The sequence below is a fragment of the Diceros bicornis genome, chromosome X (genome assembly GCF_020826845.1).
Source record: "Diceros bicornis minor isolate mBicDic1 chromosome X, mDicBic1.mat.cur, whole genome shotgun sequence".
Taxonomy (NCBI): Eukaryota; Metazoa; Chordata; class Mammalia; order Perissodactyla; family Rhinocerotidae; genus Diceros; species Diceros bicornis.
In genome coordinates, this window is record NC_080781.1 from 5,632,292 (window position 1) to 5,653,141 (window position 20,850).

The 20,850-nt window shown below is 40.2% G+C and overlaps 1 protein-coding gene across 4 annotated transcripts in view; it reads right to left on the reverse strand.

The window, feature by feature from the left end:
• Window positions 1-20,850, reverse strand: part of PNPLA4 (patatin like phospholipase domain containing 4) — a 105,881-nt gene that overhangs the window by 64,302 nt on the left and 20,729 nt on the right. For 3 of the 4 annotated variants that reach the window (XM_058535396.1, XM_058535393.1, XM_058535394.1), the window contains 2 exons: window positions 12,474-12,626; window positions 11,244-11,439 (listed from right to left, as the gene is read on the reverse strand). In XM_058535396.1, the coding sequence (XP_058391379.1) occupies window positions 11,308-11,439; window positions 12,474-12,626 (285 nt within the window). In that variant the 3' untranslated portion in view covers window positions 11,244-11,307. Of the gene's footprint in view, window positions 1-11,243; window positions 11,440-12,473; window positions 12,627-20,850 lie in introns of those variants that run through there. The other variant, XM_058535395.1, reaches the window with a different exon arrangement.

A 20,850-nucleotide genomic window follows, 5' to 3' on the forward strand; every position in this document is an offset into this window, starting at 1 on the left:
TTGGAGAAATGGCAGATTCCAGAGCTGGGGCAGAGAAAGCACAAGATAAGCCTGGAGTATCTTGTTCCAGAAAGCAAGGAATTACTCAGAGAATGATGAAGATCCATCAAAAGGACACAGGAGTCAGCCAAAATAGGTTCCCGTTCACCAAAGTGAGGACAACTAACATCAAAATAAATGATGATAGTAGCAGATTATAGTTCACTGAGGAAAATAAGAAACGATGAATCCATACAGACATAAAAAAACAACCGAAAGTTTGACGAGGAACAAGATATTTATATAATTTTGAAAATACTTCCTCACAAGATACTTGCTTATCAAGGGGAATAGAGTAACTTGATGGGGAAGAAGCCTGCCAGACATCATTTTAACTAAGATTAAATCATGTGCCATCTGATAAGATGCGATGAGAAGAAGAAGGCAGCCCTACACCTGTGATTTCCGTGCCAATCTCGAGAAAACATCAGATCAACCTAAATTGAGGGAAATGCTATAAAATAACTGTAGTGGGTTGAATAGTATCCTTCCAAAATTCATGTCCACCTAAAATCTCAGAATTTGACTTTATTTGGAAATAGGTGTCTAAGGATATAATTTGTTAAGGATCTCAAGATGAGATCATCTTGGATTTGGGGTGGGCCCTAAATCCAACAACTGGTGTCCTTATAAGAACTTAAGAGGACACAAACACACACAAGGAAGAAGCCCACGTGAAGACAGAAGCAGATATTGGCGTGATGCTGCCACAAGCCAAGAAACACCAAGGACTGCCTACAACCACCAGCAGCTGGGAGAAAGGCATGGAGCAGGTTTTTCTTCAGAGTCTTCAGAAGGAACCAACACTTCCAACACCTAGATTTTTGGACTTCTGGCCTATAGAGCTGTGAAAAAATAATTTTCTGCTGTTTTAAGCCATATAGTTGGTGGTACTTGTTACAGTAGCCCTAGGAAACTAATACAAAAACAGACCCATAATCTTCCAAACTCCCAGTGCCATGAAGAAATGGTCCAGACTGAAGTGGAGTGAAGAGACATGAAGACAGAGTGGAACATGTGATTCTCACCTGGATTCTTTTGTCACAAAAGACATTCTTGGGACAACAGGCAAAACTTGAATGGGGTCTGCAGATTCAATCAATGTATTAATGTTAATTCCCTGATTTTTATTATAATTTTATTTTATTGTGTTTTTTATATTTTATTGTGTTTATGTAGGAGAATTTCCTCATTTATCAGAAATACACACAAAAGTAGTTCAGGGGCGATAGGACGGACATCAGTTCGGGAACTGACTCAAAGTGATTCAGGAAAACTCTTTTTACTGAAATCTAATATTTACAATTGCTAAAAAAAGTTATTGTTTAAAAAATGTCCACCTTTCTAGTAATCAGGGAAATTTAAATTAAAACAAAAATAAGATTAGGAAGAGTTAATAAATCTGAGGAGACCAAGCGTAGGTAAAAATGAGGAGGGACAGGAACCCTCGCTCAATGCTACGTGTGTGAAACACATGCCTCTTCTTTGGAGAGGAGTTCACAGGATCTACTCAACATGAAGATACATGTAACCTGTGATGACCCCCCAATTCCACCTGTGCATAGATACCCTGGAGTTTTGCCCACAAATTGCACAAGGAAATGAAACTGGCAAACAGTTAGCCATTGATGATTAAGTAGCTAGGAACTAAAGTTTTTTTTCCTTTTTGCAATCACTGATTATAGCTCTTAGTTGTTGCCCCGGCCATTGTTAACTGTGCTACTTAGGCAATATGCTATCGGACTCCCACTAGGTTCCTATACATAACATCTCCTTGAAGCCTGGGTCACCATGGTAATGGATATTTGAGCTGTTTTTCAGGAATTAGGACACCCTTGTCCACTTCAGGCCGGTTGAGACCACCAACCCATCAACTGGGCCCGTGCAGATGTCCAATAAGCGACCTTTTGATGTCAAGAGGCTAAAGACTCCATCCTCGGGTCATGCTAATGCCGCCATGTTGTGAACATGCATCCTATGAAGAGGCATGAAATCTGACTATGCTTGTGCAGATCATCAATTGCCTCACCTCTCCTTACCTCTAACCATCTATCTCCACATTTCAGACCACCTTGCTCCCTACCCCATAAACATCCCTGAGTCCCCATTATCGGGGAGTCCTCATTCTCCCGTTTCGTCACTTGGCTGCCTTGTGATTAAAAAACTCTCTCTCTGCTGCAATCTCGTCGTCTCGGTGTTTAGCCTTCTGGGCAGTGAGCAAAATGAAATTGTTTCAGCAACAGAAACATATTTGAGATGGGAATAACAACCAACGTTATTTCTAAGGGTAGAAAACTTGAAACGACTTAAATGTCCAACGACAGAAATGTGGATAAAGAAATTTTGATACATTGATATACTAATTGAAATGACTGAGTCTGCCCTCCAAGTATTAGCAAGGATCAATCTTGAAAATATAAGGTCGAGTGAGAAAAATGAGTTACAGAAGGATACCCACTGAATGATGACATTATGTAAATTTTGAAAGGCACACAAAAACACTTTATTTTGTTATATATGTATGTGTGTGTATATGTACAGATATGTGTTTATTTATTACAGGCCAATTTCAGTATAATTGTTACCTTTGGGAAAAGGGAAAGGGAGGAAATAAGTGAAGAGGAGCTTTATCTTTAAAATGTAACATTTTTGTTATTTTTTAAATGTCTTAAGAAAATATGCTAATTTTCAACAGTTAAATTAAGGTATGGAATATGAGATGATTCTTTTAATATTTTATCTATTTTTCTTTTTTCAAGTATTTAAAAATATTGTATAATTAAACATAACTTTTCAAAATGAAAGTCCATTTTGATAAAATAAAACCAAAAACAAAGGTGAGGTTGTGCTATAAAAGGAGAGATGTATGGATATGAATGCATTTCTCTCTGACAAAGCACTCAGAACATTCCAAACCACCCCCACAACAGAAAGAGAATATTTTTCATTATTTATGATTTTGCATTATCTGTGCCAAAGCTTATTAAGCTAATCCAAGAAGAAAAGCATCGAAAGAGGATCCATCACAACAGCATCACTGCCAACAAACAAAACAAAACCAACAAAAAATTGGTGTCTCTAAAGATGTCTTCAAAATGGCAGCCGTATGTAGTCAGTCAGGTGTTATTCATATCAAAGACTTTGAAGATCGGCATTACAGTGACAAAAATACAATAATTTCCCACCAAATGGCAATACAACATCTTAAGGAAATGGAACCGCTTTTTGAACTCATAGGAAGGTGCCAGCAGGAGTAACCGTGGTGCTGATCTTGAGACACTTTATGTGAGGCCACTCTCGTTACTCTATAGCACCATATTCTATTTAATTTTGTAATTTAATACAGTCTGCATTTTTTAAAACTTTATTATTATTATTATTATTTTTTTGGTGAGGAAGATTGGCCCTGAGCTAACACTGGTTGCCAATCTTCCTCAAGCAAAAGGAGGAAGATTGGCCCTGAGCTAACATCTGTGCCCACCTCCCTCTATTTTGTATGTGGGTCGCTGCCTCAGCATGGCTTGATGAGTGGTGTACGTCCGCGCCTGGGATCTAAACCCACGAACCCAGGCCGCCGATGCAGAGAGTGCCAAACTTAACCACTATGCCACTGGGCGGGCCCCTAAACCTCGTTTGTTTACTCATTTACTTGTTACTATCTACTCACCCAGTGAAACAAATATTCCGTGAAGTCAGGGACCAACTAACTCTATTTGTTCATTTCTACATCTCAAGCATTTACCACAGATTCTAGCACATACTAAATTCTCAATAAATATTGATGGGATAGACAAGAAAGCAACAGATGAAACATCTTCTATCCAGTCCTTCTAATGCATGTAAACATTTTGTAAATCACTAGTATTTTGAAATGTGCATTAAAACTACATCAGCGCCATTTTGATCTTCCTGGTAACAGCCACTACTTAAATGACACTCTTAAAATGATATACGGATGCCAACCAAAGATTCACTGCCTCTAAGCAAATGTGATAGGTCAGTATAAGACTTGAATTATAGAAAGAGCCTTAAGCAAGTGTTTTACAGTACTGCATACTGAGTCGATTCTGACTCCATATGCATTCATTTTTAATAGCAAGTTGATTATATTTTACTGACAAGGAGAGTGCAGGCATTGCAAAACATAACAAGCAAACAAATTATATATTGTACATCGTTGGTATATAAAATAACAACAAATAAGAATGAAATCAGTTGTACTTTTTCATACTATTAGCCTAGAATAATAAATTATTCAAGAGAGAATCTAGCCAACTGATTATATAATCACTGTTGAAAAGTGACAGTGACCTATATCAGATATGATGTATTTACATATTTAAAGCTATATTCACTGCACTATTTGAAAATCTATAATATAGCTGAAAAATAAAAAATGTTCCAGTTTATATAATTGATTAATGATTTATAATCTGGAATTACTATCACCATTTTAGTAGATTTATATAGATAAAATACATATAAACAAAGAAATTTTTATTTATAGCTCTGTTACAGCAGGTAGTAAAATACTATATTAATAGAAAACAATTGGGTTTTGGGGTAGAAATTATTTCTGTGAGATATTCTATACCCATAAAATTAGATAAAATATATCTAAGACTTATGCTGAGTGGACAAGTAAAAAGGAAGTTATTTCAAATACACTACTGATTTTTTTTTAAATTTTTTTTTTTCCTTTATTTTTCCCCCAAAGCCCCAGTAGATAGTTGCAGGTCATAGCTGCACATCCTTCTAGTTGCTGTATGTGGGACGCGGCCTCAGCATGGCCGGAGAAGCAGTGTGTCGGTGCACGCCCGGGATCTGAACCCGGGCCGCCAGCAGCGGAGTGCACGCACTTAACCGCTAAGCCACGAGGTCGGGCCGAAATACACTACTGATTATTCTACCAAGCCATATTTGAAAAGTTTTGTTTTTTTTAAATAAAGGCATTTTTAACACAAATTGAGAACTTCAGTGTCTGTGATGTTCTAAAACTGGGTTAGAATAGTGTTTTCAAACTGTAAATCATGACCCATTATCAGTTCTGAAATCATTTAAATGTTTCACGACAATATTTTTAATAAAACGGGATAAAAATATCAAAAGCACTACATATAATGAGTGTGAGTATTGTTTCATGAAAAATTATTTTTATTTATATATACGTAAAATACATGCCTTTATGTATTGGGCCACCATATAAAGTAGGTCATATTCAAGAAAATTCGGAAGTCACGCAAGAAAATGGCGTACCAAACATCAAAATATATAACCGGCTATAATTTGCAATCAAATAAACTAACTTTGTTAGGAGAAAACTTTTCAGATGATAAGACCAGGAAACCAGTTCAAATTCATTCATGTCTTCAGTTCTGTGTTCAAGGAAAGGATCTGCAAGCTAGTAAGCTAACAACAATATTATCATGAAATATGAGGAATGATTACCGAGCAACTCATACAACCTTCAGGACCTTCCTTCAGTTTTGGAGTGTTAAAACTACCATACTCAAAGGATGATTCTCCTACTGTTTCATACTGCCCATAAATTCCAGGGATGCACCAAGCTCCTCATTTGGAGACAAATGGTGAGTCTCCATCTCCGTAAGTGACAACCTAATTGAAACTCTTTTGTGTTTACCAACCTTTTCGCGCTTTAGGAAGAAAGAGAGCGGAACTCTAAAACACGCGTAACAGGGCTGTCCTTCAAGAGGATTTTTAAACGTGAGAAATTCGTAGAAAAATAATTTTTAAGGCCTTGTCTACTTTTTCCCTAGTTGGTGGGCAGGTATTTATGTATTTTAACTATATCAATGGGGGATCCTTCGGGAGCAAGGAACAGACACTGGCTCTGGCTTTTTTTTTTTTTTTTGTGAGGAAGATCAGCCCTGAGCTAACATTCATCCTAATCCTCCTCTTTTTGCTGAGGAAGACCAGCTCTGAGCTAATATCTATTGCCAATCATCCTCCTTTTTTTCCCCCAAAGCCCCAGTAGATAGTTGTATGTCGTAGTTGCACATCCTTCCAGTTGCTGTATGTGGGATGCGGCCTCAGCATGGCCAGAGAAGTGGTGCGTCTCTGGGTTCGTGATCCGAACCCGGGCCGCCAGTAGCGGAGCGCGAGCACTTAACCGCTAAGCCACGGGGCCGGACCCTGGCTGCCTTCAAGTCACAGAGAGCACGCACTCTGAGGATATGATGCGGTGGGCTCCCACAATTGGCAGCAGCTGGAGGACCACGTTTCTAAATAGTGTGAAGGTATCAGGTTGGCCATCCCAGAGCACTACTCCTGTCCTGTGGTGACAGGACACCCGGCCGGTGGCTGTCACTGCTCCTGAGCTGATACTGACTTTCCTCCTTCATTCTCCCTTGCACACTCCCTTTGCTTTCAGCCACACGTCAAGAGATCAGAGCCCATTCTCCAGTGGAATGACCCACATCTTCAGTCCTGACTGATCTGTATCCTTGCTTCTGCCACTTGAGGTCACAGTAGTCTTCCATTAACTAATCCACTAGTGATGGTAGTAAAGAGGACAATCAAGGGAATTATAAGGTCACAGTAGTTTTCCACTAACTAGTCCACTAGTGATTGTAGTAGAGGGGATAACCAGGGGAATTACTTGTGTTTCACGCACATTCCTCCCTCCCCTCATTGTATAGCAGCAAATCTATCTCCCTTTGTGCTACAGACTGAATGTCTTTGTCCCCCCAAAATTCATAGTTGAAATTCTAACCCACTATGATGGCATCAGGAGGTGTGGCCTTCGGGAGGTGACTGGATCATGAGGGTGGAACCCTCATGAATGTGATTCATGCCCTTAATGAAGTCACCCCACAGAGCTCCTTTGCCCCTTCCACCATGTGAGGAGGCAACGAAAAGTGGCCGTCTATGAACCAGGAAACTGGTTCTCAGCAGACTGTGAATCTGCCAGCACCTTGATCTTGGACTTTCCAGCCTTCAGAACTGTGAGAAATAAGTTTCTGTAGTTTCTAAGCCACCTAGTCTGTGGTATTTTGTTATAGCAGCCTGAACGGACTGCGACACCTTGGTATCATGCGCCGCCATGATTCTGTTCGGCCAGTGGAAGGAGCAATCAGAAATGGCAAAGCGAAATAGATCCCTTCCCTCTATCAGGGGGACTGACGCTTGTAACTCCATTGGATGTGCAATTTCTGTCAGGTACTTCTGCTTCAGGCTGGTCAGGACAGTTTCACTTCCCAGTTCTTCATCCTTGCCAGGAACTAAGTTAGGGGGCCACTGTGAAGTGTGCCCAATGTCAAAGTGTTTCTCATGTCAGTCAGCCCAGCGATCGGTCACTCCTTTGGCAAATTTTGTCCTTTCCTGAAGCAACTTCTGGACTTGAACAGGCATCATCCTGAGCCTCTGGGCCAGCAGCTCTTCTTCCCAGCCCCGGTGAGTGATGGTTTGGGGGTGATGGTGGAGCTCTGGACTTGGCTGGCAATGGACTGAAAGAGAGACAGCCACCTGCACCTCTCTCAAGCTTTCTGGCCCTTTAGCTGCTCAGGTGAGCTCCATGAGGGCAGGACCCTACACGTGTGTCCCATTGAATCTTTGTGTGGCTCATTTCCAATCTCAAGGCCAAACGAGGGAGAGCATGTCATTTGGCCTGAACCTTCTAGCCCGGGATTGGGCACAGTTCTAAATACATGAAGCCTCTCAGCCTACAGATCACAGCGTAGGAACCAGGGACCCATCTGTAGGGCCATGAGCTTGCCCATAGTCGTCAAGTCACATGGCAACACTGCTGAACCTACCAGGAGAGGGCTTATGTTCTTGGACTGGCTGGAACTGTGCGGCTTTCCAGAAGCTGGTAGTATACCGATTCGCACTTTACTTGGTCTGCCCACAAAAGTGAATTTGAATACATACGGTTTAAAGAACATTTGTAAACACGATGAAATTGAGCATTAAGTAAACACTTCATCTCTGCACAGCTAAAATGTCCATGCCATGACCTGTTGCACTTTAGCTATATGCATATGTGCATACATATGTATGTTTAAGTATGTGTATCTGTATTCCTGTTTTCGACAAAGTAACTTTACCTTATTTCAAGATTAAGTTGGACATGCTATTATGAGTTGTGCAGGACTGCACATTCAGAAATGCTTTCTATAGCATGGAAAAGATTAAATCATATTTTTGCCCCTCTTTAAGTCAGTCAAGGGGAGGAAAAATTATCCTGAGGGGACATATGTGAAGAATACATAAATATATGTATTAGCATTGAGAAGGCAAAGCTTTGAGTTAGCGAAGCTTTGAGTTGTGTCACCAGAGGCAAATTAAGTGCAGAGTGAACAATTACATGGTGAATTCAGCCCACCTAAGTTGTCAATCTGCAAATGATAATAATAATAATAACTGTTATTATTATTGTTTAAAAATGTGTCCACTTTTCTTGACCTGAAAAAATTGCTTTACCTTGTGCTTAAAGTTATGTGGATAATTACTTAAATTTCAATTTTATTTTGCAATAGTGTAGACACTGCTTAGGCAAAAAAAACCCCAAAACCCTGAGCTTCCCTGATTATTGGTTCCCCAATTGTAAAAATAACAGACTGGATCCAAAAACTTGCATGATTAATATTTATGAATGTAAAAACAGAAGTAATAATATGTATCTGTTTTAAACATCAGAAAAAATTAAAAGCAGGACACTGAAATTTATCCATTTTACGTGCTTCTGTACATTTAAAATCATAATTCAGGGCCCAGAGCCGTACGACTGTTTCTCTGCAAGCTTCTGGTGTGCACGTGATATGTCTGATATTGTGAATCCAGAATGAAACCGAGTTTTGTTTTTTTTAATATACTGCTTGCTCCTTTAGAGCATTATTTAACTTCAGAACCAAATCTATTTTCTCTAATTGTCAATGGAAGCCGTGGGTTACCATAGTTACAAAGTAAAGAGTGTTATTGAAAAGAAGAAAAGAAAGACTAATGAAATTTTAAATGACAGATTCCAAGATATCAGGAAATTGCCCCAACAGGGAACTGGGAACTTATCAAGCCGCCAATCACAGCAATTCAGTGCAAACATATCAGTACCTGGGTCAGAAAGTCTCTTCAGGTTTTCCATATATTGGTTCTACTGCACTTCGAAATGCTGATCCCAGTAATACGGCCAAGCCTGTTGTTAAGGCCTGTCTGCCATTAGTCTAGCTGCATGAGGACGCACTTTACCCATCACAGAGCATGTTCTGTGACTTGCTCACACGAGAATTTGGTAGGGCACCCCTGGAGAAGGAATGCCGGGTGCATTCAAATTATGTGCTTCTTTACACTGCCGTATTTTCTCATGTTGGCGAGTTGCTGCACTGGAGACCCACCTGTCAATGGTCTTACAATGTGTTTCAAGGATGGTGCCAGCCACCAACATAGTCAAAGACATATGTGGTAGGTAAAAAAGACTTTTAAAAAGTCTAATACATTAAGATTTGTTTTTGCTTGAGAGAGGCATCAATAAAGAATTTATTGAAATGTCATACAAATAGAATATTCACATAAAATGATAAAAAGTAAGCAGAAAAATCTAGTGAATAAACAGACATTAGAATGAAGTGGGAATCCATCTGCTTCGTGTCACTTATTAAAATACCATAATAAGATTTAACTGCATGTTTGCTAGACTAGGAAAAAATACATACCCCCAGGAGCATCACCAGTCTACAGTGAGTCTCTGCATAACTTGTCAGAAAAGAGGCAATAGTTAGTGTTTATGTGCTAAAAATTGCCTACTTGGGGCTTTTAAGAACCACAAAATTGGGGCCGCCCGGTGGCGCAGCAGTTAAGTGCGCACGCTCCGCTGCATTGGCCCGGGGTTTGCAGGTTCGGATCCCGGGCGTGCACTGACGCACCGCTTGTTAAGCCATGCTGTGGCGGCGTCCCTTATAAAGTAGAGGAAGATGGGCACAGATGTTAGCCCAGGGCCAGTCTTCCTCAAGAAAAAAGGGGAGGATTGGCATTGGATGTTAGCTCAGGGCTAGTCCTCCCCACAAAAAAAAAAGAACCACAAAATTGATTTAAAGAATGGTTTCAAATGGTAAAAAGAGAAATGTATAACAAAGACATGCCATTAAACTGGTGTGTTTCTAACTGCTTCTTAGTAATTAAGAGTTCATGCTTGGCAAAGCCCCACAAAAACAGATTTAAGACAGTGTACATGAATTAGAATAAACCCACACACAAGTCCTCAAAGTGACAGGAAAACTACTTAAAAAATGGAAAACTTAGGATCACCATAACATGATTTAAAAATAATAAATGAATGATTATTCTGGATTTGATTCTTATTTACCAAGCTACTTGGTTGACTTGGTTCTTCGTGTTTAGCAGTATTTTATCTATTTAAGTTCCTAGAGTAGATACATCCGGTATATAGACCAATAGCTGAACATCTGGTGAGGTACGGTCTTGTAGGAACAGAGAGAGTCAGAGAGACAGAGAAACCGACACACAGAGAGAGAGAGAATATGAAGGACAGGCTAGGTTTTAGAACGAGGAAGCATCAAAACAGCCTGATAGTCACCTCAGTTGGGGGGCGAGGTTTGAAGGGAGGAAGGTGGGTAGGGGGTAAACTTCTACTGAAGAACAAGGAAAACATACCCAGTTTCAAAATCTTTGGGGCTTCTGGTCTACCCTCCTCTGGCCACCCTGCTACCTCCTTACCAGGAGGAATTGCATGCACCTATGAAAAGCAGACTTCTGTTCCTACACCCTTCTCAAAGGCCTTTAAGGATGCTGACTATTTCTCCAATCCTTCCTCTCTCATCAGTGCCCTGGACAGGAGGGTTCAGCCCAGTTCGGCCTGAGAACATGGTTCCTTCTGTTCTGGAACACTAGTATCTCATGCAAACACCGATGTTTCATGTCAAAAGGGTGCTGCCACATTCTCTGTAGAGAGAATGCACACATGGAAGCCCTCCATTTTCAATGGTCTATGGTTCACTCAAAGATCCTACCCTCCTACATTTTAAACAGGCTTTTCAAAGGACACGATTGTTCTCTGAAAAGGATTCCTTATCACCTGAGTGTATCCTTCTTAAAGATGTTGCCAAATTCTAATAAAATGCCTCTTATTTCCCTGCACTAAGTAATAATTTAAATATTAAAAATAATTACAAATATCACAAAAATAATAAAATTGACAGAGTTCTGATAGGTTTTTTTAAAAAAACGATTTAATTAGAAACCTCCATAAAGCACTGTCTGAAATGTGTTTTGCACTGTTATAAACTTTTAAGCATTCTATTCAAACCAATTTTCTTTAAGTAAAAACTGAATGGCGTCATCAAAGCCACGTTGAAACAGTGATTCCATTTTCCTCTTGCTTGGTGGGAAAAGGGCGTGGTTAAGCCTCACCAAGTTTGCCATGGACAACTAGGACAGAAAGACAAATTGAAGCTATAGGATGTTATGGTACAGGGAATGTACGTTATTTCTGTAACCTAAGCTTTCTTATCACAGATGCAATCAGCGATTAAAATAAAAAATCAGCAGGAAAAATTAAACTTAAAAAGCTAACTTCGGGGCCGGCCTGGTGGCATAGCAGTTAAGTGCGCGCACTCTGCTTTGGCAGTCCAGGGTTCGCAGGTTCGGATCCTGAGCACACACCAATGCACTGCTTGTCAAGCCACGCTGTGGCGGCGTCCCATATAGAGTAGAGGAAGATGTTAGCCCAGGGCCAATCTTCCTCAGCAAAAAGACGAGGATTGGCAACACATGTTAGCTCAGGGCTAATCTTCCTCATTAAAAAAAAAAAAAAAAACTAACTTCACCCATAGACTAGATGAGAGTTTCTCAGCCTTGGTACTATTGACATTTTGGGCCGGATACTTCTTTGTGGCGGGGGCTGTCCTGTGCATTGTAGGATGTTGAGCAGCATCCCTGGCCTGCACCCACTAGATGCCAGTAGCACCTCCCAGATGTGACAACCAAAAAGGTGTCCAGACACTGCCCAATGTCTCCTGCATATAATATCACCCACTGTTGAGAACTAATAGACTACATTAAGGGAACCAATACTTTTATGTAATTATTCAGTTAAGTCCCTAAGTTCTTCTCCAATATTTTTACATACTTAATTACTGCCATCTTTTTAAACAGGTAAACGATCTAATTTAAAATTGTACTGAAATCGTGCCAGTTTACTGACCTGAAAAAGAAGTGAAGAAACAGAATATATTTCACAAATAGGCAGTTAATAAATAATAAAAGGACTGTACACTCACTCATAGTCTATAGGTCCCCAGATCCATATGCATGATGATAATGTTGTAAAGTATTAAAATACATACTACTGAGAAGATGCAATTTGTACATAAAATTATTGATGAGCTTCCAAGGTTTTGGAAGCATGTGCAAAATTTTAGGAGATTAGGACTCTTCAAACCTCAGTGAACATAATTACTCACCATTATGTCCTGATTGGCGATGTTAACATACAGATCTAGCTGCCCTTTGTCCTGCGGGGAGATGTCCAGTTGTCCACTGAAGGGAGAGATGGTCACTGTCCGGCCTATAGGCAGGATGGGAAGGCTATTGGTAAGGCCTCCGTCCACCCACTTCTGTGGAAAGAAACACCCCTTGTCGGCACGTGTCAACAATACAACTCCCACGTGAAGAAAATGAGCACAGATTTCTCAACAGGACTGTTTCCTCCTAACACCTCCATGCCTTGGATATGCTCTTAAATGACTATTTATGAGGGCTAATTCGATTGGGGATTTGTTTTGGAAGCAAAACAAATTTTTGTACACATATCATGACAGGATCAGGAAACTCTCCAATTGTTTAAAAGCTTTAACCAGATTATTTTACATAAGATGTACCTAAATTTTTACTGATGACAGTGCGTTCCTAAGAAGACGTGTAACTAGGTTGGGATTCATTATTGAATCAACGTGGAAAGCCAAGTTTACTGTTGACACTGAAGAAACCATCCACCACTATAGCACATTCCATTTTTCTTATAAGAACTGGAAATCGGCATTTTCTGCAGCAAACTTAAAAATAAATAGAACAGCCAGAAATCCCACTGTTTCCAAAGTGGCTCCTGAGCTCATGAGGTCTTAAAGCCACAAAGGATGGGAAGTGCTGCATAAAAAATGAACGTTACTCAGAAGAGAGTCTGTGCTTTAGACCCATGCCCAAAGGAGAGGGATGGACTGAGCAAGATGGAGAAGCTTCTAGAAGAACTGTACACTGCGGAAGGACTGAAGAAACACAAAGACAATATTCGTTATGCCATTTCAAGGCAAAAGAGTCTCAATTCATCCTTGAACTGACGTATTAACATAATCAGCTTTAGCAATAAATATACACACACGCAAAACTGAAGTTCAAATTCTCTAAGATATATCTGTCATGGGAAATATCCTTCATTTGATATGCAAAAAAAACAGAAGAAAAAAAGTCTGGCAATGACTTTTGAGTACCCCTCACAAAGGAACCTCGAGTGGAGAAGTTTGTACACTGAGTTTCGCTTGAACATTTATTTAAAATGTAACATAGAAAAAACAAAGCTGGGCTGTTGAGCACAAAGGTGGAGAGAAGAGGAGGAATGGGTTAATATAAAATGTCCTTAACTCAGTTACAACAATTCATTCATTTTTTTCTAAGGTGTCTTTTTTTTTTGCAAGGAAGATTGGCCCTGAGCTAACATCTGTGCCAATCTTCCTCTATTTTGTATGTGGGATGCTGCCACAGCATGGCTTGATGAGCAATGTGGTGTATAGGTCTGTGCCCAGGATCCAAACCTGTGAACCCCGGGCCACCAAAGCAGAGAACGTGGACTTAACCGCTATGCCACCGGGCCAGCCCTCTCACCCCCCCCTTTTTTTTAAATATGTATCTACTTGTTTTTATTTGTCAAGCTGGTGACTAAATGATCCATACTGCACTGTTTACAAAGCCCTTGGCCAGCCACCAACTCCTCCAAAGCAAATAAAATAAATAAATGAAAAGTGAAAATTTCTTTTGAGGGAATTGCATTTTGGTGGAGGAGAAAACATAAGTAGATTGGATTAAAATGAAAGCGACCTGGATAATTTGCACATTGTCATTATTTTTAAAAGAACACACATTATTATATAATGATACTATGCGTATTACATAGACATACATATTGATATGTGTTTATGTATATGACGTGTATGTGTTGTATGCTTACATATATGCATATATGGCTATATAGACACAGTTTAAAAAAGGAAGGTTTACAGTAAGAAGGCCCAAAATACGTGGTTCTGTGCCTTATTGTCTCAGGGCTTTTTTTTTTTCTTTTTCTGATGCTCTGGGTGTGGACACCAATTTCTGCAATAAGTTAATATCTAGAGAGAAAAAAAAGACACCTTCCAAAATTATCTTTCATATTCTCCATAGAAGACCTCACCAATGATGTAAAAATTCATAGAGGTTTCATCAAGGGAAATTAAAAATATGTACTATGTGTCATATAACTTTAAGTAAGAGCTCATCTGACTTATTCAACTTAAGGAAGAGAAGGGCAATCTGGCTCATTAAATTGCAAAGTGTTCTCTTTTACCATGGGGTTAATGACTGCTGTTTCAGGGAAGTGAAAATCCTTTTTCCAAATTTTGTTCACTCTTGTTAGCTTACTCTGGATAAATGACTACAGAAAACATACAGCTTATCAAATGACTTGATTAAATCTGCAATGTTACTAGTTCCTCTGTAACTATAACCCCACCCGCTCAGATATTCTAAATGCAGTGCATCTTACTCCTAATTTATGCTCTCATGAGCTGTATTGCTCCCAACAGCCACACGTGCATTCAGGCACGCTGATTCTAGCAAAATTTCTAGAAACCACGGTAACAGCAGCAAGTATTCCTCAAGCTCCACAGTATAATGGAAACATTTTATATCTTGTATGTTACTGAGAGTTTAAAATTCTATATCTTAAATACTGTCCATGAATTCTCTGGTTGTTTGCTCCACATTCCTGTGAGTCATTCCCACCTCGTGGGCAGCATTCCATCAGCTGGTAGCTACTGCCATGAGCCTCTATGATTCCAAACTCTTCCTCAAGGAAAATAACTCTGCTGGTTCTTCCCAGGATGGTTTTGCCCTGTGTTTGTTAGTTTTCAACACATGGCACCATCATCCTCAAAGGAAAAAGAAGGCCACAAGCAGAACAAATTCCCCAGGCAAAATGTGTTGCAAAATCAAACTTGCTGCTGGCTGTACAGTTGCTGTCACTTGTCCAAAGACCCTTTCTTCCAACCTCTGAGCATATTCCAAACGTGCTCCACATTCAAGTGAACTGCTTGCATCCAAAGAGTTGTGAATAAACAACTGCTCAATAGAAAAGAAAATCTCATGCCTGATGGAGGAGTGGGGGTCTACTGTGATTGTTCTCTAAGGGTTACAGCACTGAAAACTGAATTAACAGAATCACTTTTAAAAGGCCAGCGGTACCTTCACACCCAAAGGGGCCCGATTATCATCTGCCTGTACTTGTCAAATTTTCCCCTACACACTGATGTGTTATGGGCACATATGAAGAACATGTGTCAAGGTTTATGAATTGAAGCAACTGTTGTTATATAATTTAAGGGGAAACTTAAAGAAAAACCTGAGGAGGTAGTCTCTCCTGAAAGGGCCTATTTATTCCTTAGGCAAGTACTTCCACAGCATCTAGTACACGCCTGGATATGTGTCAGACACTGGCATGTTTGTGATAGAACACCATACAGGGCTGAATTTTCTTCAGGTGTATTGTGCTCAAAAAACAAGTACATAGAAAATACTTTGTTGGAAGAATGAATGAGATGTTGATATCTATAATTATTATGAATACCATGGCACAGGGCCTAATGGTTTATAAAACTTCTCACATGTCATTTAATTTGATCTTTATAAGGACCCTAGCAAGTAGGAAGGTTGTGCTAGGATACTGTTTCCTCATTTTACAGAAAAGGCCATTGAGGCTTGCAGGGTTACTTGCTCTAGGTCAGGGGTTGGCAAACTATGGCCCACCATCTGCTTCTATAAATAAAGTTTTATTGGCACACAGCCATACCCTTTCACTAACGTATGGCCTGTGGCTGCCTTCCCACTGCAACAGCAAAGTTGAGTAGAGTGTCGATAGAGACCGTACGTCGCACATTGCCGAAAGTGTTTACCATCTGATACTTTACAAAAAGTATCTGCCAACCCCTGCTGTGGAGTATGCTGGCAAAAGGGGTGAAGATGGTCTGTTTACTTCAGTTCACTGTTCCTTCTCACACGTCGTAACACACATCGACGCGTGATGGAGGCAGGGCAGAGCAGAACTGTTTTCTTCAGGGTTGGGGAGGAGCGGACCAGGGAAAGCAGGTGTGGTTTGAAAAATAATTTTGTAGTTGCAAAGAAATCTTCTTTGCTTTCATGCTATAGAGAACAAACAGTCACGTCTGACAGAATGTTCTTCGTTAGTGATTCTCAAAATAGAGGAAAGAGAGAGAAAGAGATACCCACTCCCCAGTACATAGGGGGGAATCCCCCCATTCCAGAATCTCCCATTTGGGGTGAGAAAACACAGGAGGGGAGGAGAGACACATGAGATTTTTTAATCAAAGGGAGACAGGTTAAAATAAAACTTTAAAAAAGAGGTTGAGAAACCCTGCCATACTGACTTCTACTAACTAATGATTTTTGGTACATTGCTGTCTTCCTTAATTTTTGGATTTCTGGAAGTTGATCAAAAACGGTGACTCTTGATAGCCAATTTTGAGAAACCTCTAAAGGGTTATTTAGCAGTTGATATTCTGTAAATGCTATGTAGTAAATATCACCTGGGAGAGTCACCTATTTTTTCAAAAATCAAAAAGACGATACCAAAAAAAATGTTTTAAAAGCTGCTGAAAAACAAGAGCTTCTATTTCAGAGTAATGTAAATTGATAACCAGATTTCCATCAAGCTAAACCCAGCCAGTAGCCAGGTCAGCCACCACTGTTTGCTGTGACAGACAGTGAGCCACACAGCCATGTAAAATGTCTAATCCATGAAGAAACAGAAGCCTAAGGACTACAGTAATAACTTCACATAAATACATAGTAACAAAGAGTACTCTACAATTTTCTTTCCCACAGATATGTCCAGGATGACAGGATTAATAATCCATAACCCACGTAAAAGGCTCAATGAACTAGAAGAATACAATGATACATTTTCTCTATATAATACACAGTCAAAATATTACTTGAATTCTAACTCAGACCAAAAAAAAAAAAAAAAAAAAAATACTACACCTTTTCCTGTGATCTGCATATATCAGTTCTAGAGAATATCTTATTCTGTTATTCTGATATTTTATTCACTTGCCAATGGTAATGCTATCTCTTAAAAAAAACCTTATTAGTTAAGGACTCCTCTTACAATTCCTCATTCTTGTTCCAAACTGGTGACAAGTACCTGTGAAAATGTGGCCTGATAGTATGCTTAGCTTATTTGATCACTGGAAAGAGGCCATAGGTACTGAAAGAAAATTCATTAGTAAACATTCAAGACTGTGGGGCCGGCCCGGTGGCGCAAGCAGTTAAGTGAACGCGCTCCGCTGCAGCGGCCTGGGTTTCGCTGGTTCGGATCCCAGGCGCGCACCGACACACTGCTTGTCGAGCCATGTTGTGCCAGTGTCCCATATAAAGTGGAGGAAGATGGGCATGATGTTAGCTCAGGGCCAGTCTTCCTCAGAAACAAAAGAGGAAGACTGGCATCGGATCTTAGCTCAGGGCTGATCTTCTTCACCAAAAAAAAAATATATATATATAAGACTGAAGTTTAATAAATTTCTGTTCATTCGTTTATTCAATTGTTAATGAATATTTTCTATTAGTAGGGTGCTAAAAATGATCTTGTAGACGAAGCCAGAGAAAGCTACAAAAACTTGTAGAAAATTTTAGGAAAATCAATCAGTTTTCAAAGATGTCATACTACTTCAAACAATAGTTTAGAAAGGAATCATACTGTTATTTGCTATTGTTTAAGTTAATCTTAAGTCTTAGGAAAGTATGAAACTTTTAAGTGATTAATAATAAAAGATATTTTGGGGCCGGCCCTGTGGCACAGCAGTTAAGTTCACGTGCTCCACTTTGGGGGTCTGGGGTTCGCTGGTTCGGATCCGGGGCGCGGACCGACGCACTGCTCATCAAGCCATGCTGAGGTGGCGTCCCACATAGAGCAAGTAGAAGGATGTACAACTAAGACATACAACTATCTACTGGGGCTTTGGGGAGAAAAAAGGAAAAAAGAGGAAGATTGGCAACAGATGCTAGCTCAGGGCCAATCTTCCTCAAAAAAAAAATAATAAAAGATATTTTAAAAATGAAAATATTAGGTTCACAAATAACTATGAGTACAATCCAGTATGCTCACTACATAGGTCACAGCAGATGTGGACACACGGAGGTCTGTGTACTGACTAAGAGTCGCAGGGGCAGAGCATGGACTCGGCCCCATCTTGGCCACGGCCACACGGCGTTCCTCCGCCTCCCGTGGCTCCACGGTGCAAATGCAAGTCATGCCAGTTCCCTCTGCCCCTCCTGCTGCCCAACCTCCATCACTTCAGAAAAACAACCAAAGCCAACAGACAAATCAAAACCTGAGCTCCACGAAAACACGAAAACCTAGGAGAGGTGTTTTCAGCAGGACGGCAAGTTTTGTGTAATTTAAATCGTATGAAAAGCTCACACCCACAGTAAAACACTGCATTTACAGCAAAGTTCGCATTTCCCTGAAGATGGAAAGATTCTAGAAAATAATTGGCCTAGAAACCCTATTAAAGTGTGGGAGGGGACCAGGCTGATTGAGAGTCAGTAATAAGCAGAGAACGACACTGGCCAATGGTCGTTTTGTGGCTGTATAAATGAAGCCAGGGCCCCGAGCGCTCTGTCAATCACTCTGTGCACGGGGGCTCCTCTTCTCGGCCTTCGTTCAACCACCAAGGAAAAGTGAATGCTTTCAGGAGACTTTAGGTTCGATTCAACAAGTAATTATGATGCATCTACTATGCACAGATACAAGTAATCAGCAAGACACCTTGTGTCCTCCTGCTCAGGGTCGAGGGCCTCAGGGTGACGGTCTCTGTCTTTCTCCCAGCTCTGGGCGCTGCATTTCGTGCGGTTTAATTGTGGCTGTCCTATGCTCATGTCCAAGTAGTCAGTCATATAACGGGAAATTCAACTGAGGGCATCTGGCCCTTTTAACCATTCCTAGTCTGCAGGTCACACACCGAAGAAGTGGGGGTGGGGATGGATGGAAATGAGGGAGATACATTTGAAAGGAACGAACAAGGCAAAGCAGGCAAGAGGCATAGCAGAGATATAAACATTACAGAGCATCCTGGGAAAGTTGCCTCCTTACTACCTAGGTGACCTCAGTGAAATAGATGAACATCTCTGCATCTTAATTTCCTCATCTATAAAATATGGGTAATAATCCTTACAACAGATAGGAGAAGATTCTGATAGAAAACAATAACAACAGAAGTTTTACTTCTTTTTCTGGAAAAGAGAATATGAAGAGTAGACTGGTAAGGGTCCCCCCACCCCCCAAATCATTCAGGGCCCATGTCTTTCCAGCTCATTACTTGGCCATCTTTAGGGTGTGACTTGTGACCTTATGATCCACAATGGCTGCTAGAGCTCCAGTCATCACATCTAAGTTCTGGGCAGCAGGAAGGAAAGAAAGGTATACAACCTCCCTTGCTATAAGTCCCACAGTAATTCAGCTTATATTTCATTGGCCAGCACTTAAATGGGTGGCCACACCTAGCTACAAGGGAAGCTGGGAAATGTGGCCTTTTAGATACACAGCACTAGGTCCAGTTAAAAATTGGGATTCTGTTAATAGTCTTAGAGCATGCAGGGCTTCAGAGACTCAGCTCTGTTCTAATCTTGACTGCATCCTCCCTTTCCCCTAATCCCACCTGCTTACTATCACTTCATACTGCCTACATGCCACCTTCTCAGTCACTACCTCTTAATTATCCATCACATCAGTCATTCTGATGACTCTTGACTTCTGAACCCCCTTTTCATGATAATATATAATCTCATGAAATTAGCATTTTTTTTTTTTTTACCATTTAGCCATTTATGTCATTATGGTATATTATAAAGCAACAGTTTGAAGTAAAATCATCACATTTCAGATCATTATAAAATTAAAGTTCATAAAGTTGATTTGATGGCATCTCTATTCAAAATTAATATGTAAAAATAAATGTTGAGTTTTACTCATATAATAAGAGGGAAAATGCTACTTAACTTACTTTACAGTAATTAGGTAAAATGCAATACCTCTCAAATAAATTTTTAAATGACAACAGAGATCATGCTTGCTGGGAACTGAATATCTGTTAGCTCCGAGGGACAGTACCAAAAATAGGAAAAAAACCTGCTTTCCACGAGCTGATGTTTAAATTATGCTGTTCTTAAAAAAAAGAAATCAATGTATATGTCATTTCTACCTGGTCACAAAGAGGGTTTTAGCCTACTGCCCATAAGCACATCACTGCAAATAATGTATCATATGCATATGGCTAATAAACAGAGTTCAAACTGGACACAACAGTCACTCTCAGACTCTCCATGTTCACGTCCTCATTGCCTCTCCAGCTGCTTAACCTGTCCGTACCTCACCCTCCTCATCTGTCCCTTTTAGACGACCATCCCAGGGCAGACGAGTTTGGGCCCAGAATCGTATGGGAAGCACAGAAGAAGACTGCAAAGACCAGGAAAGCTCAAAGAAGGAAAATCACGAGGACTGACAAGATCAGAACGCAG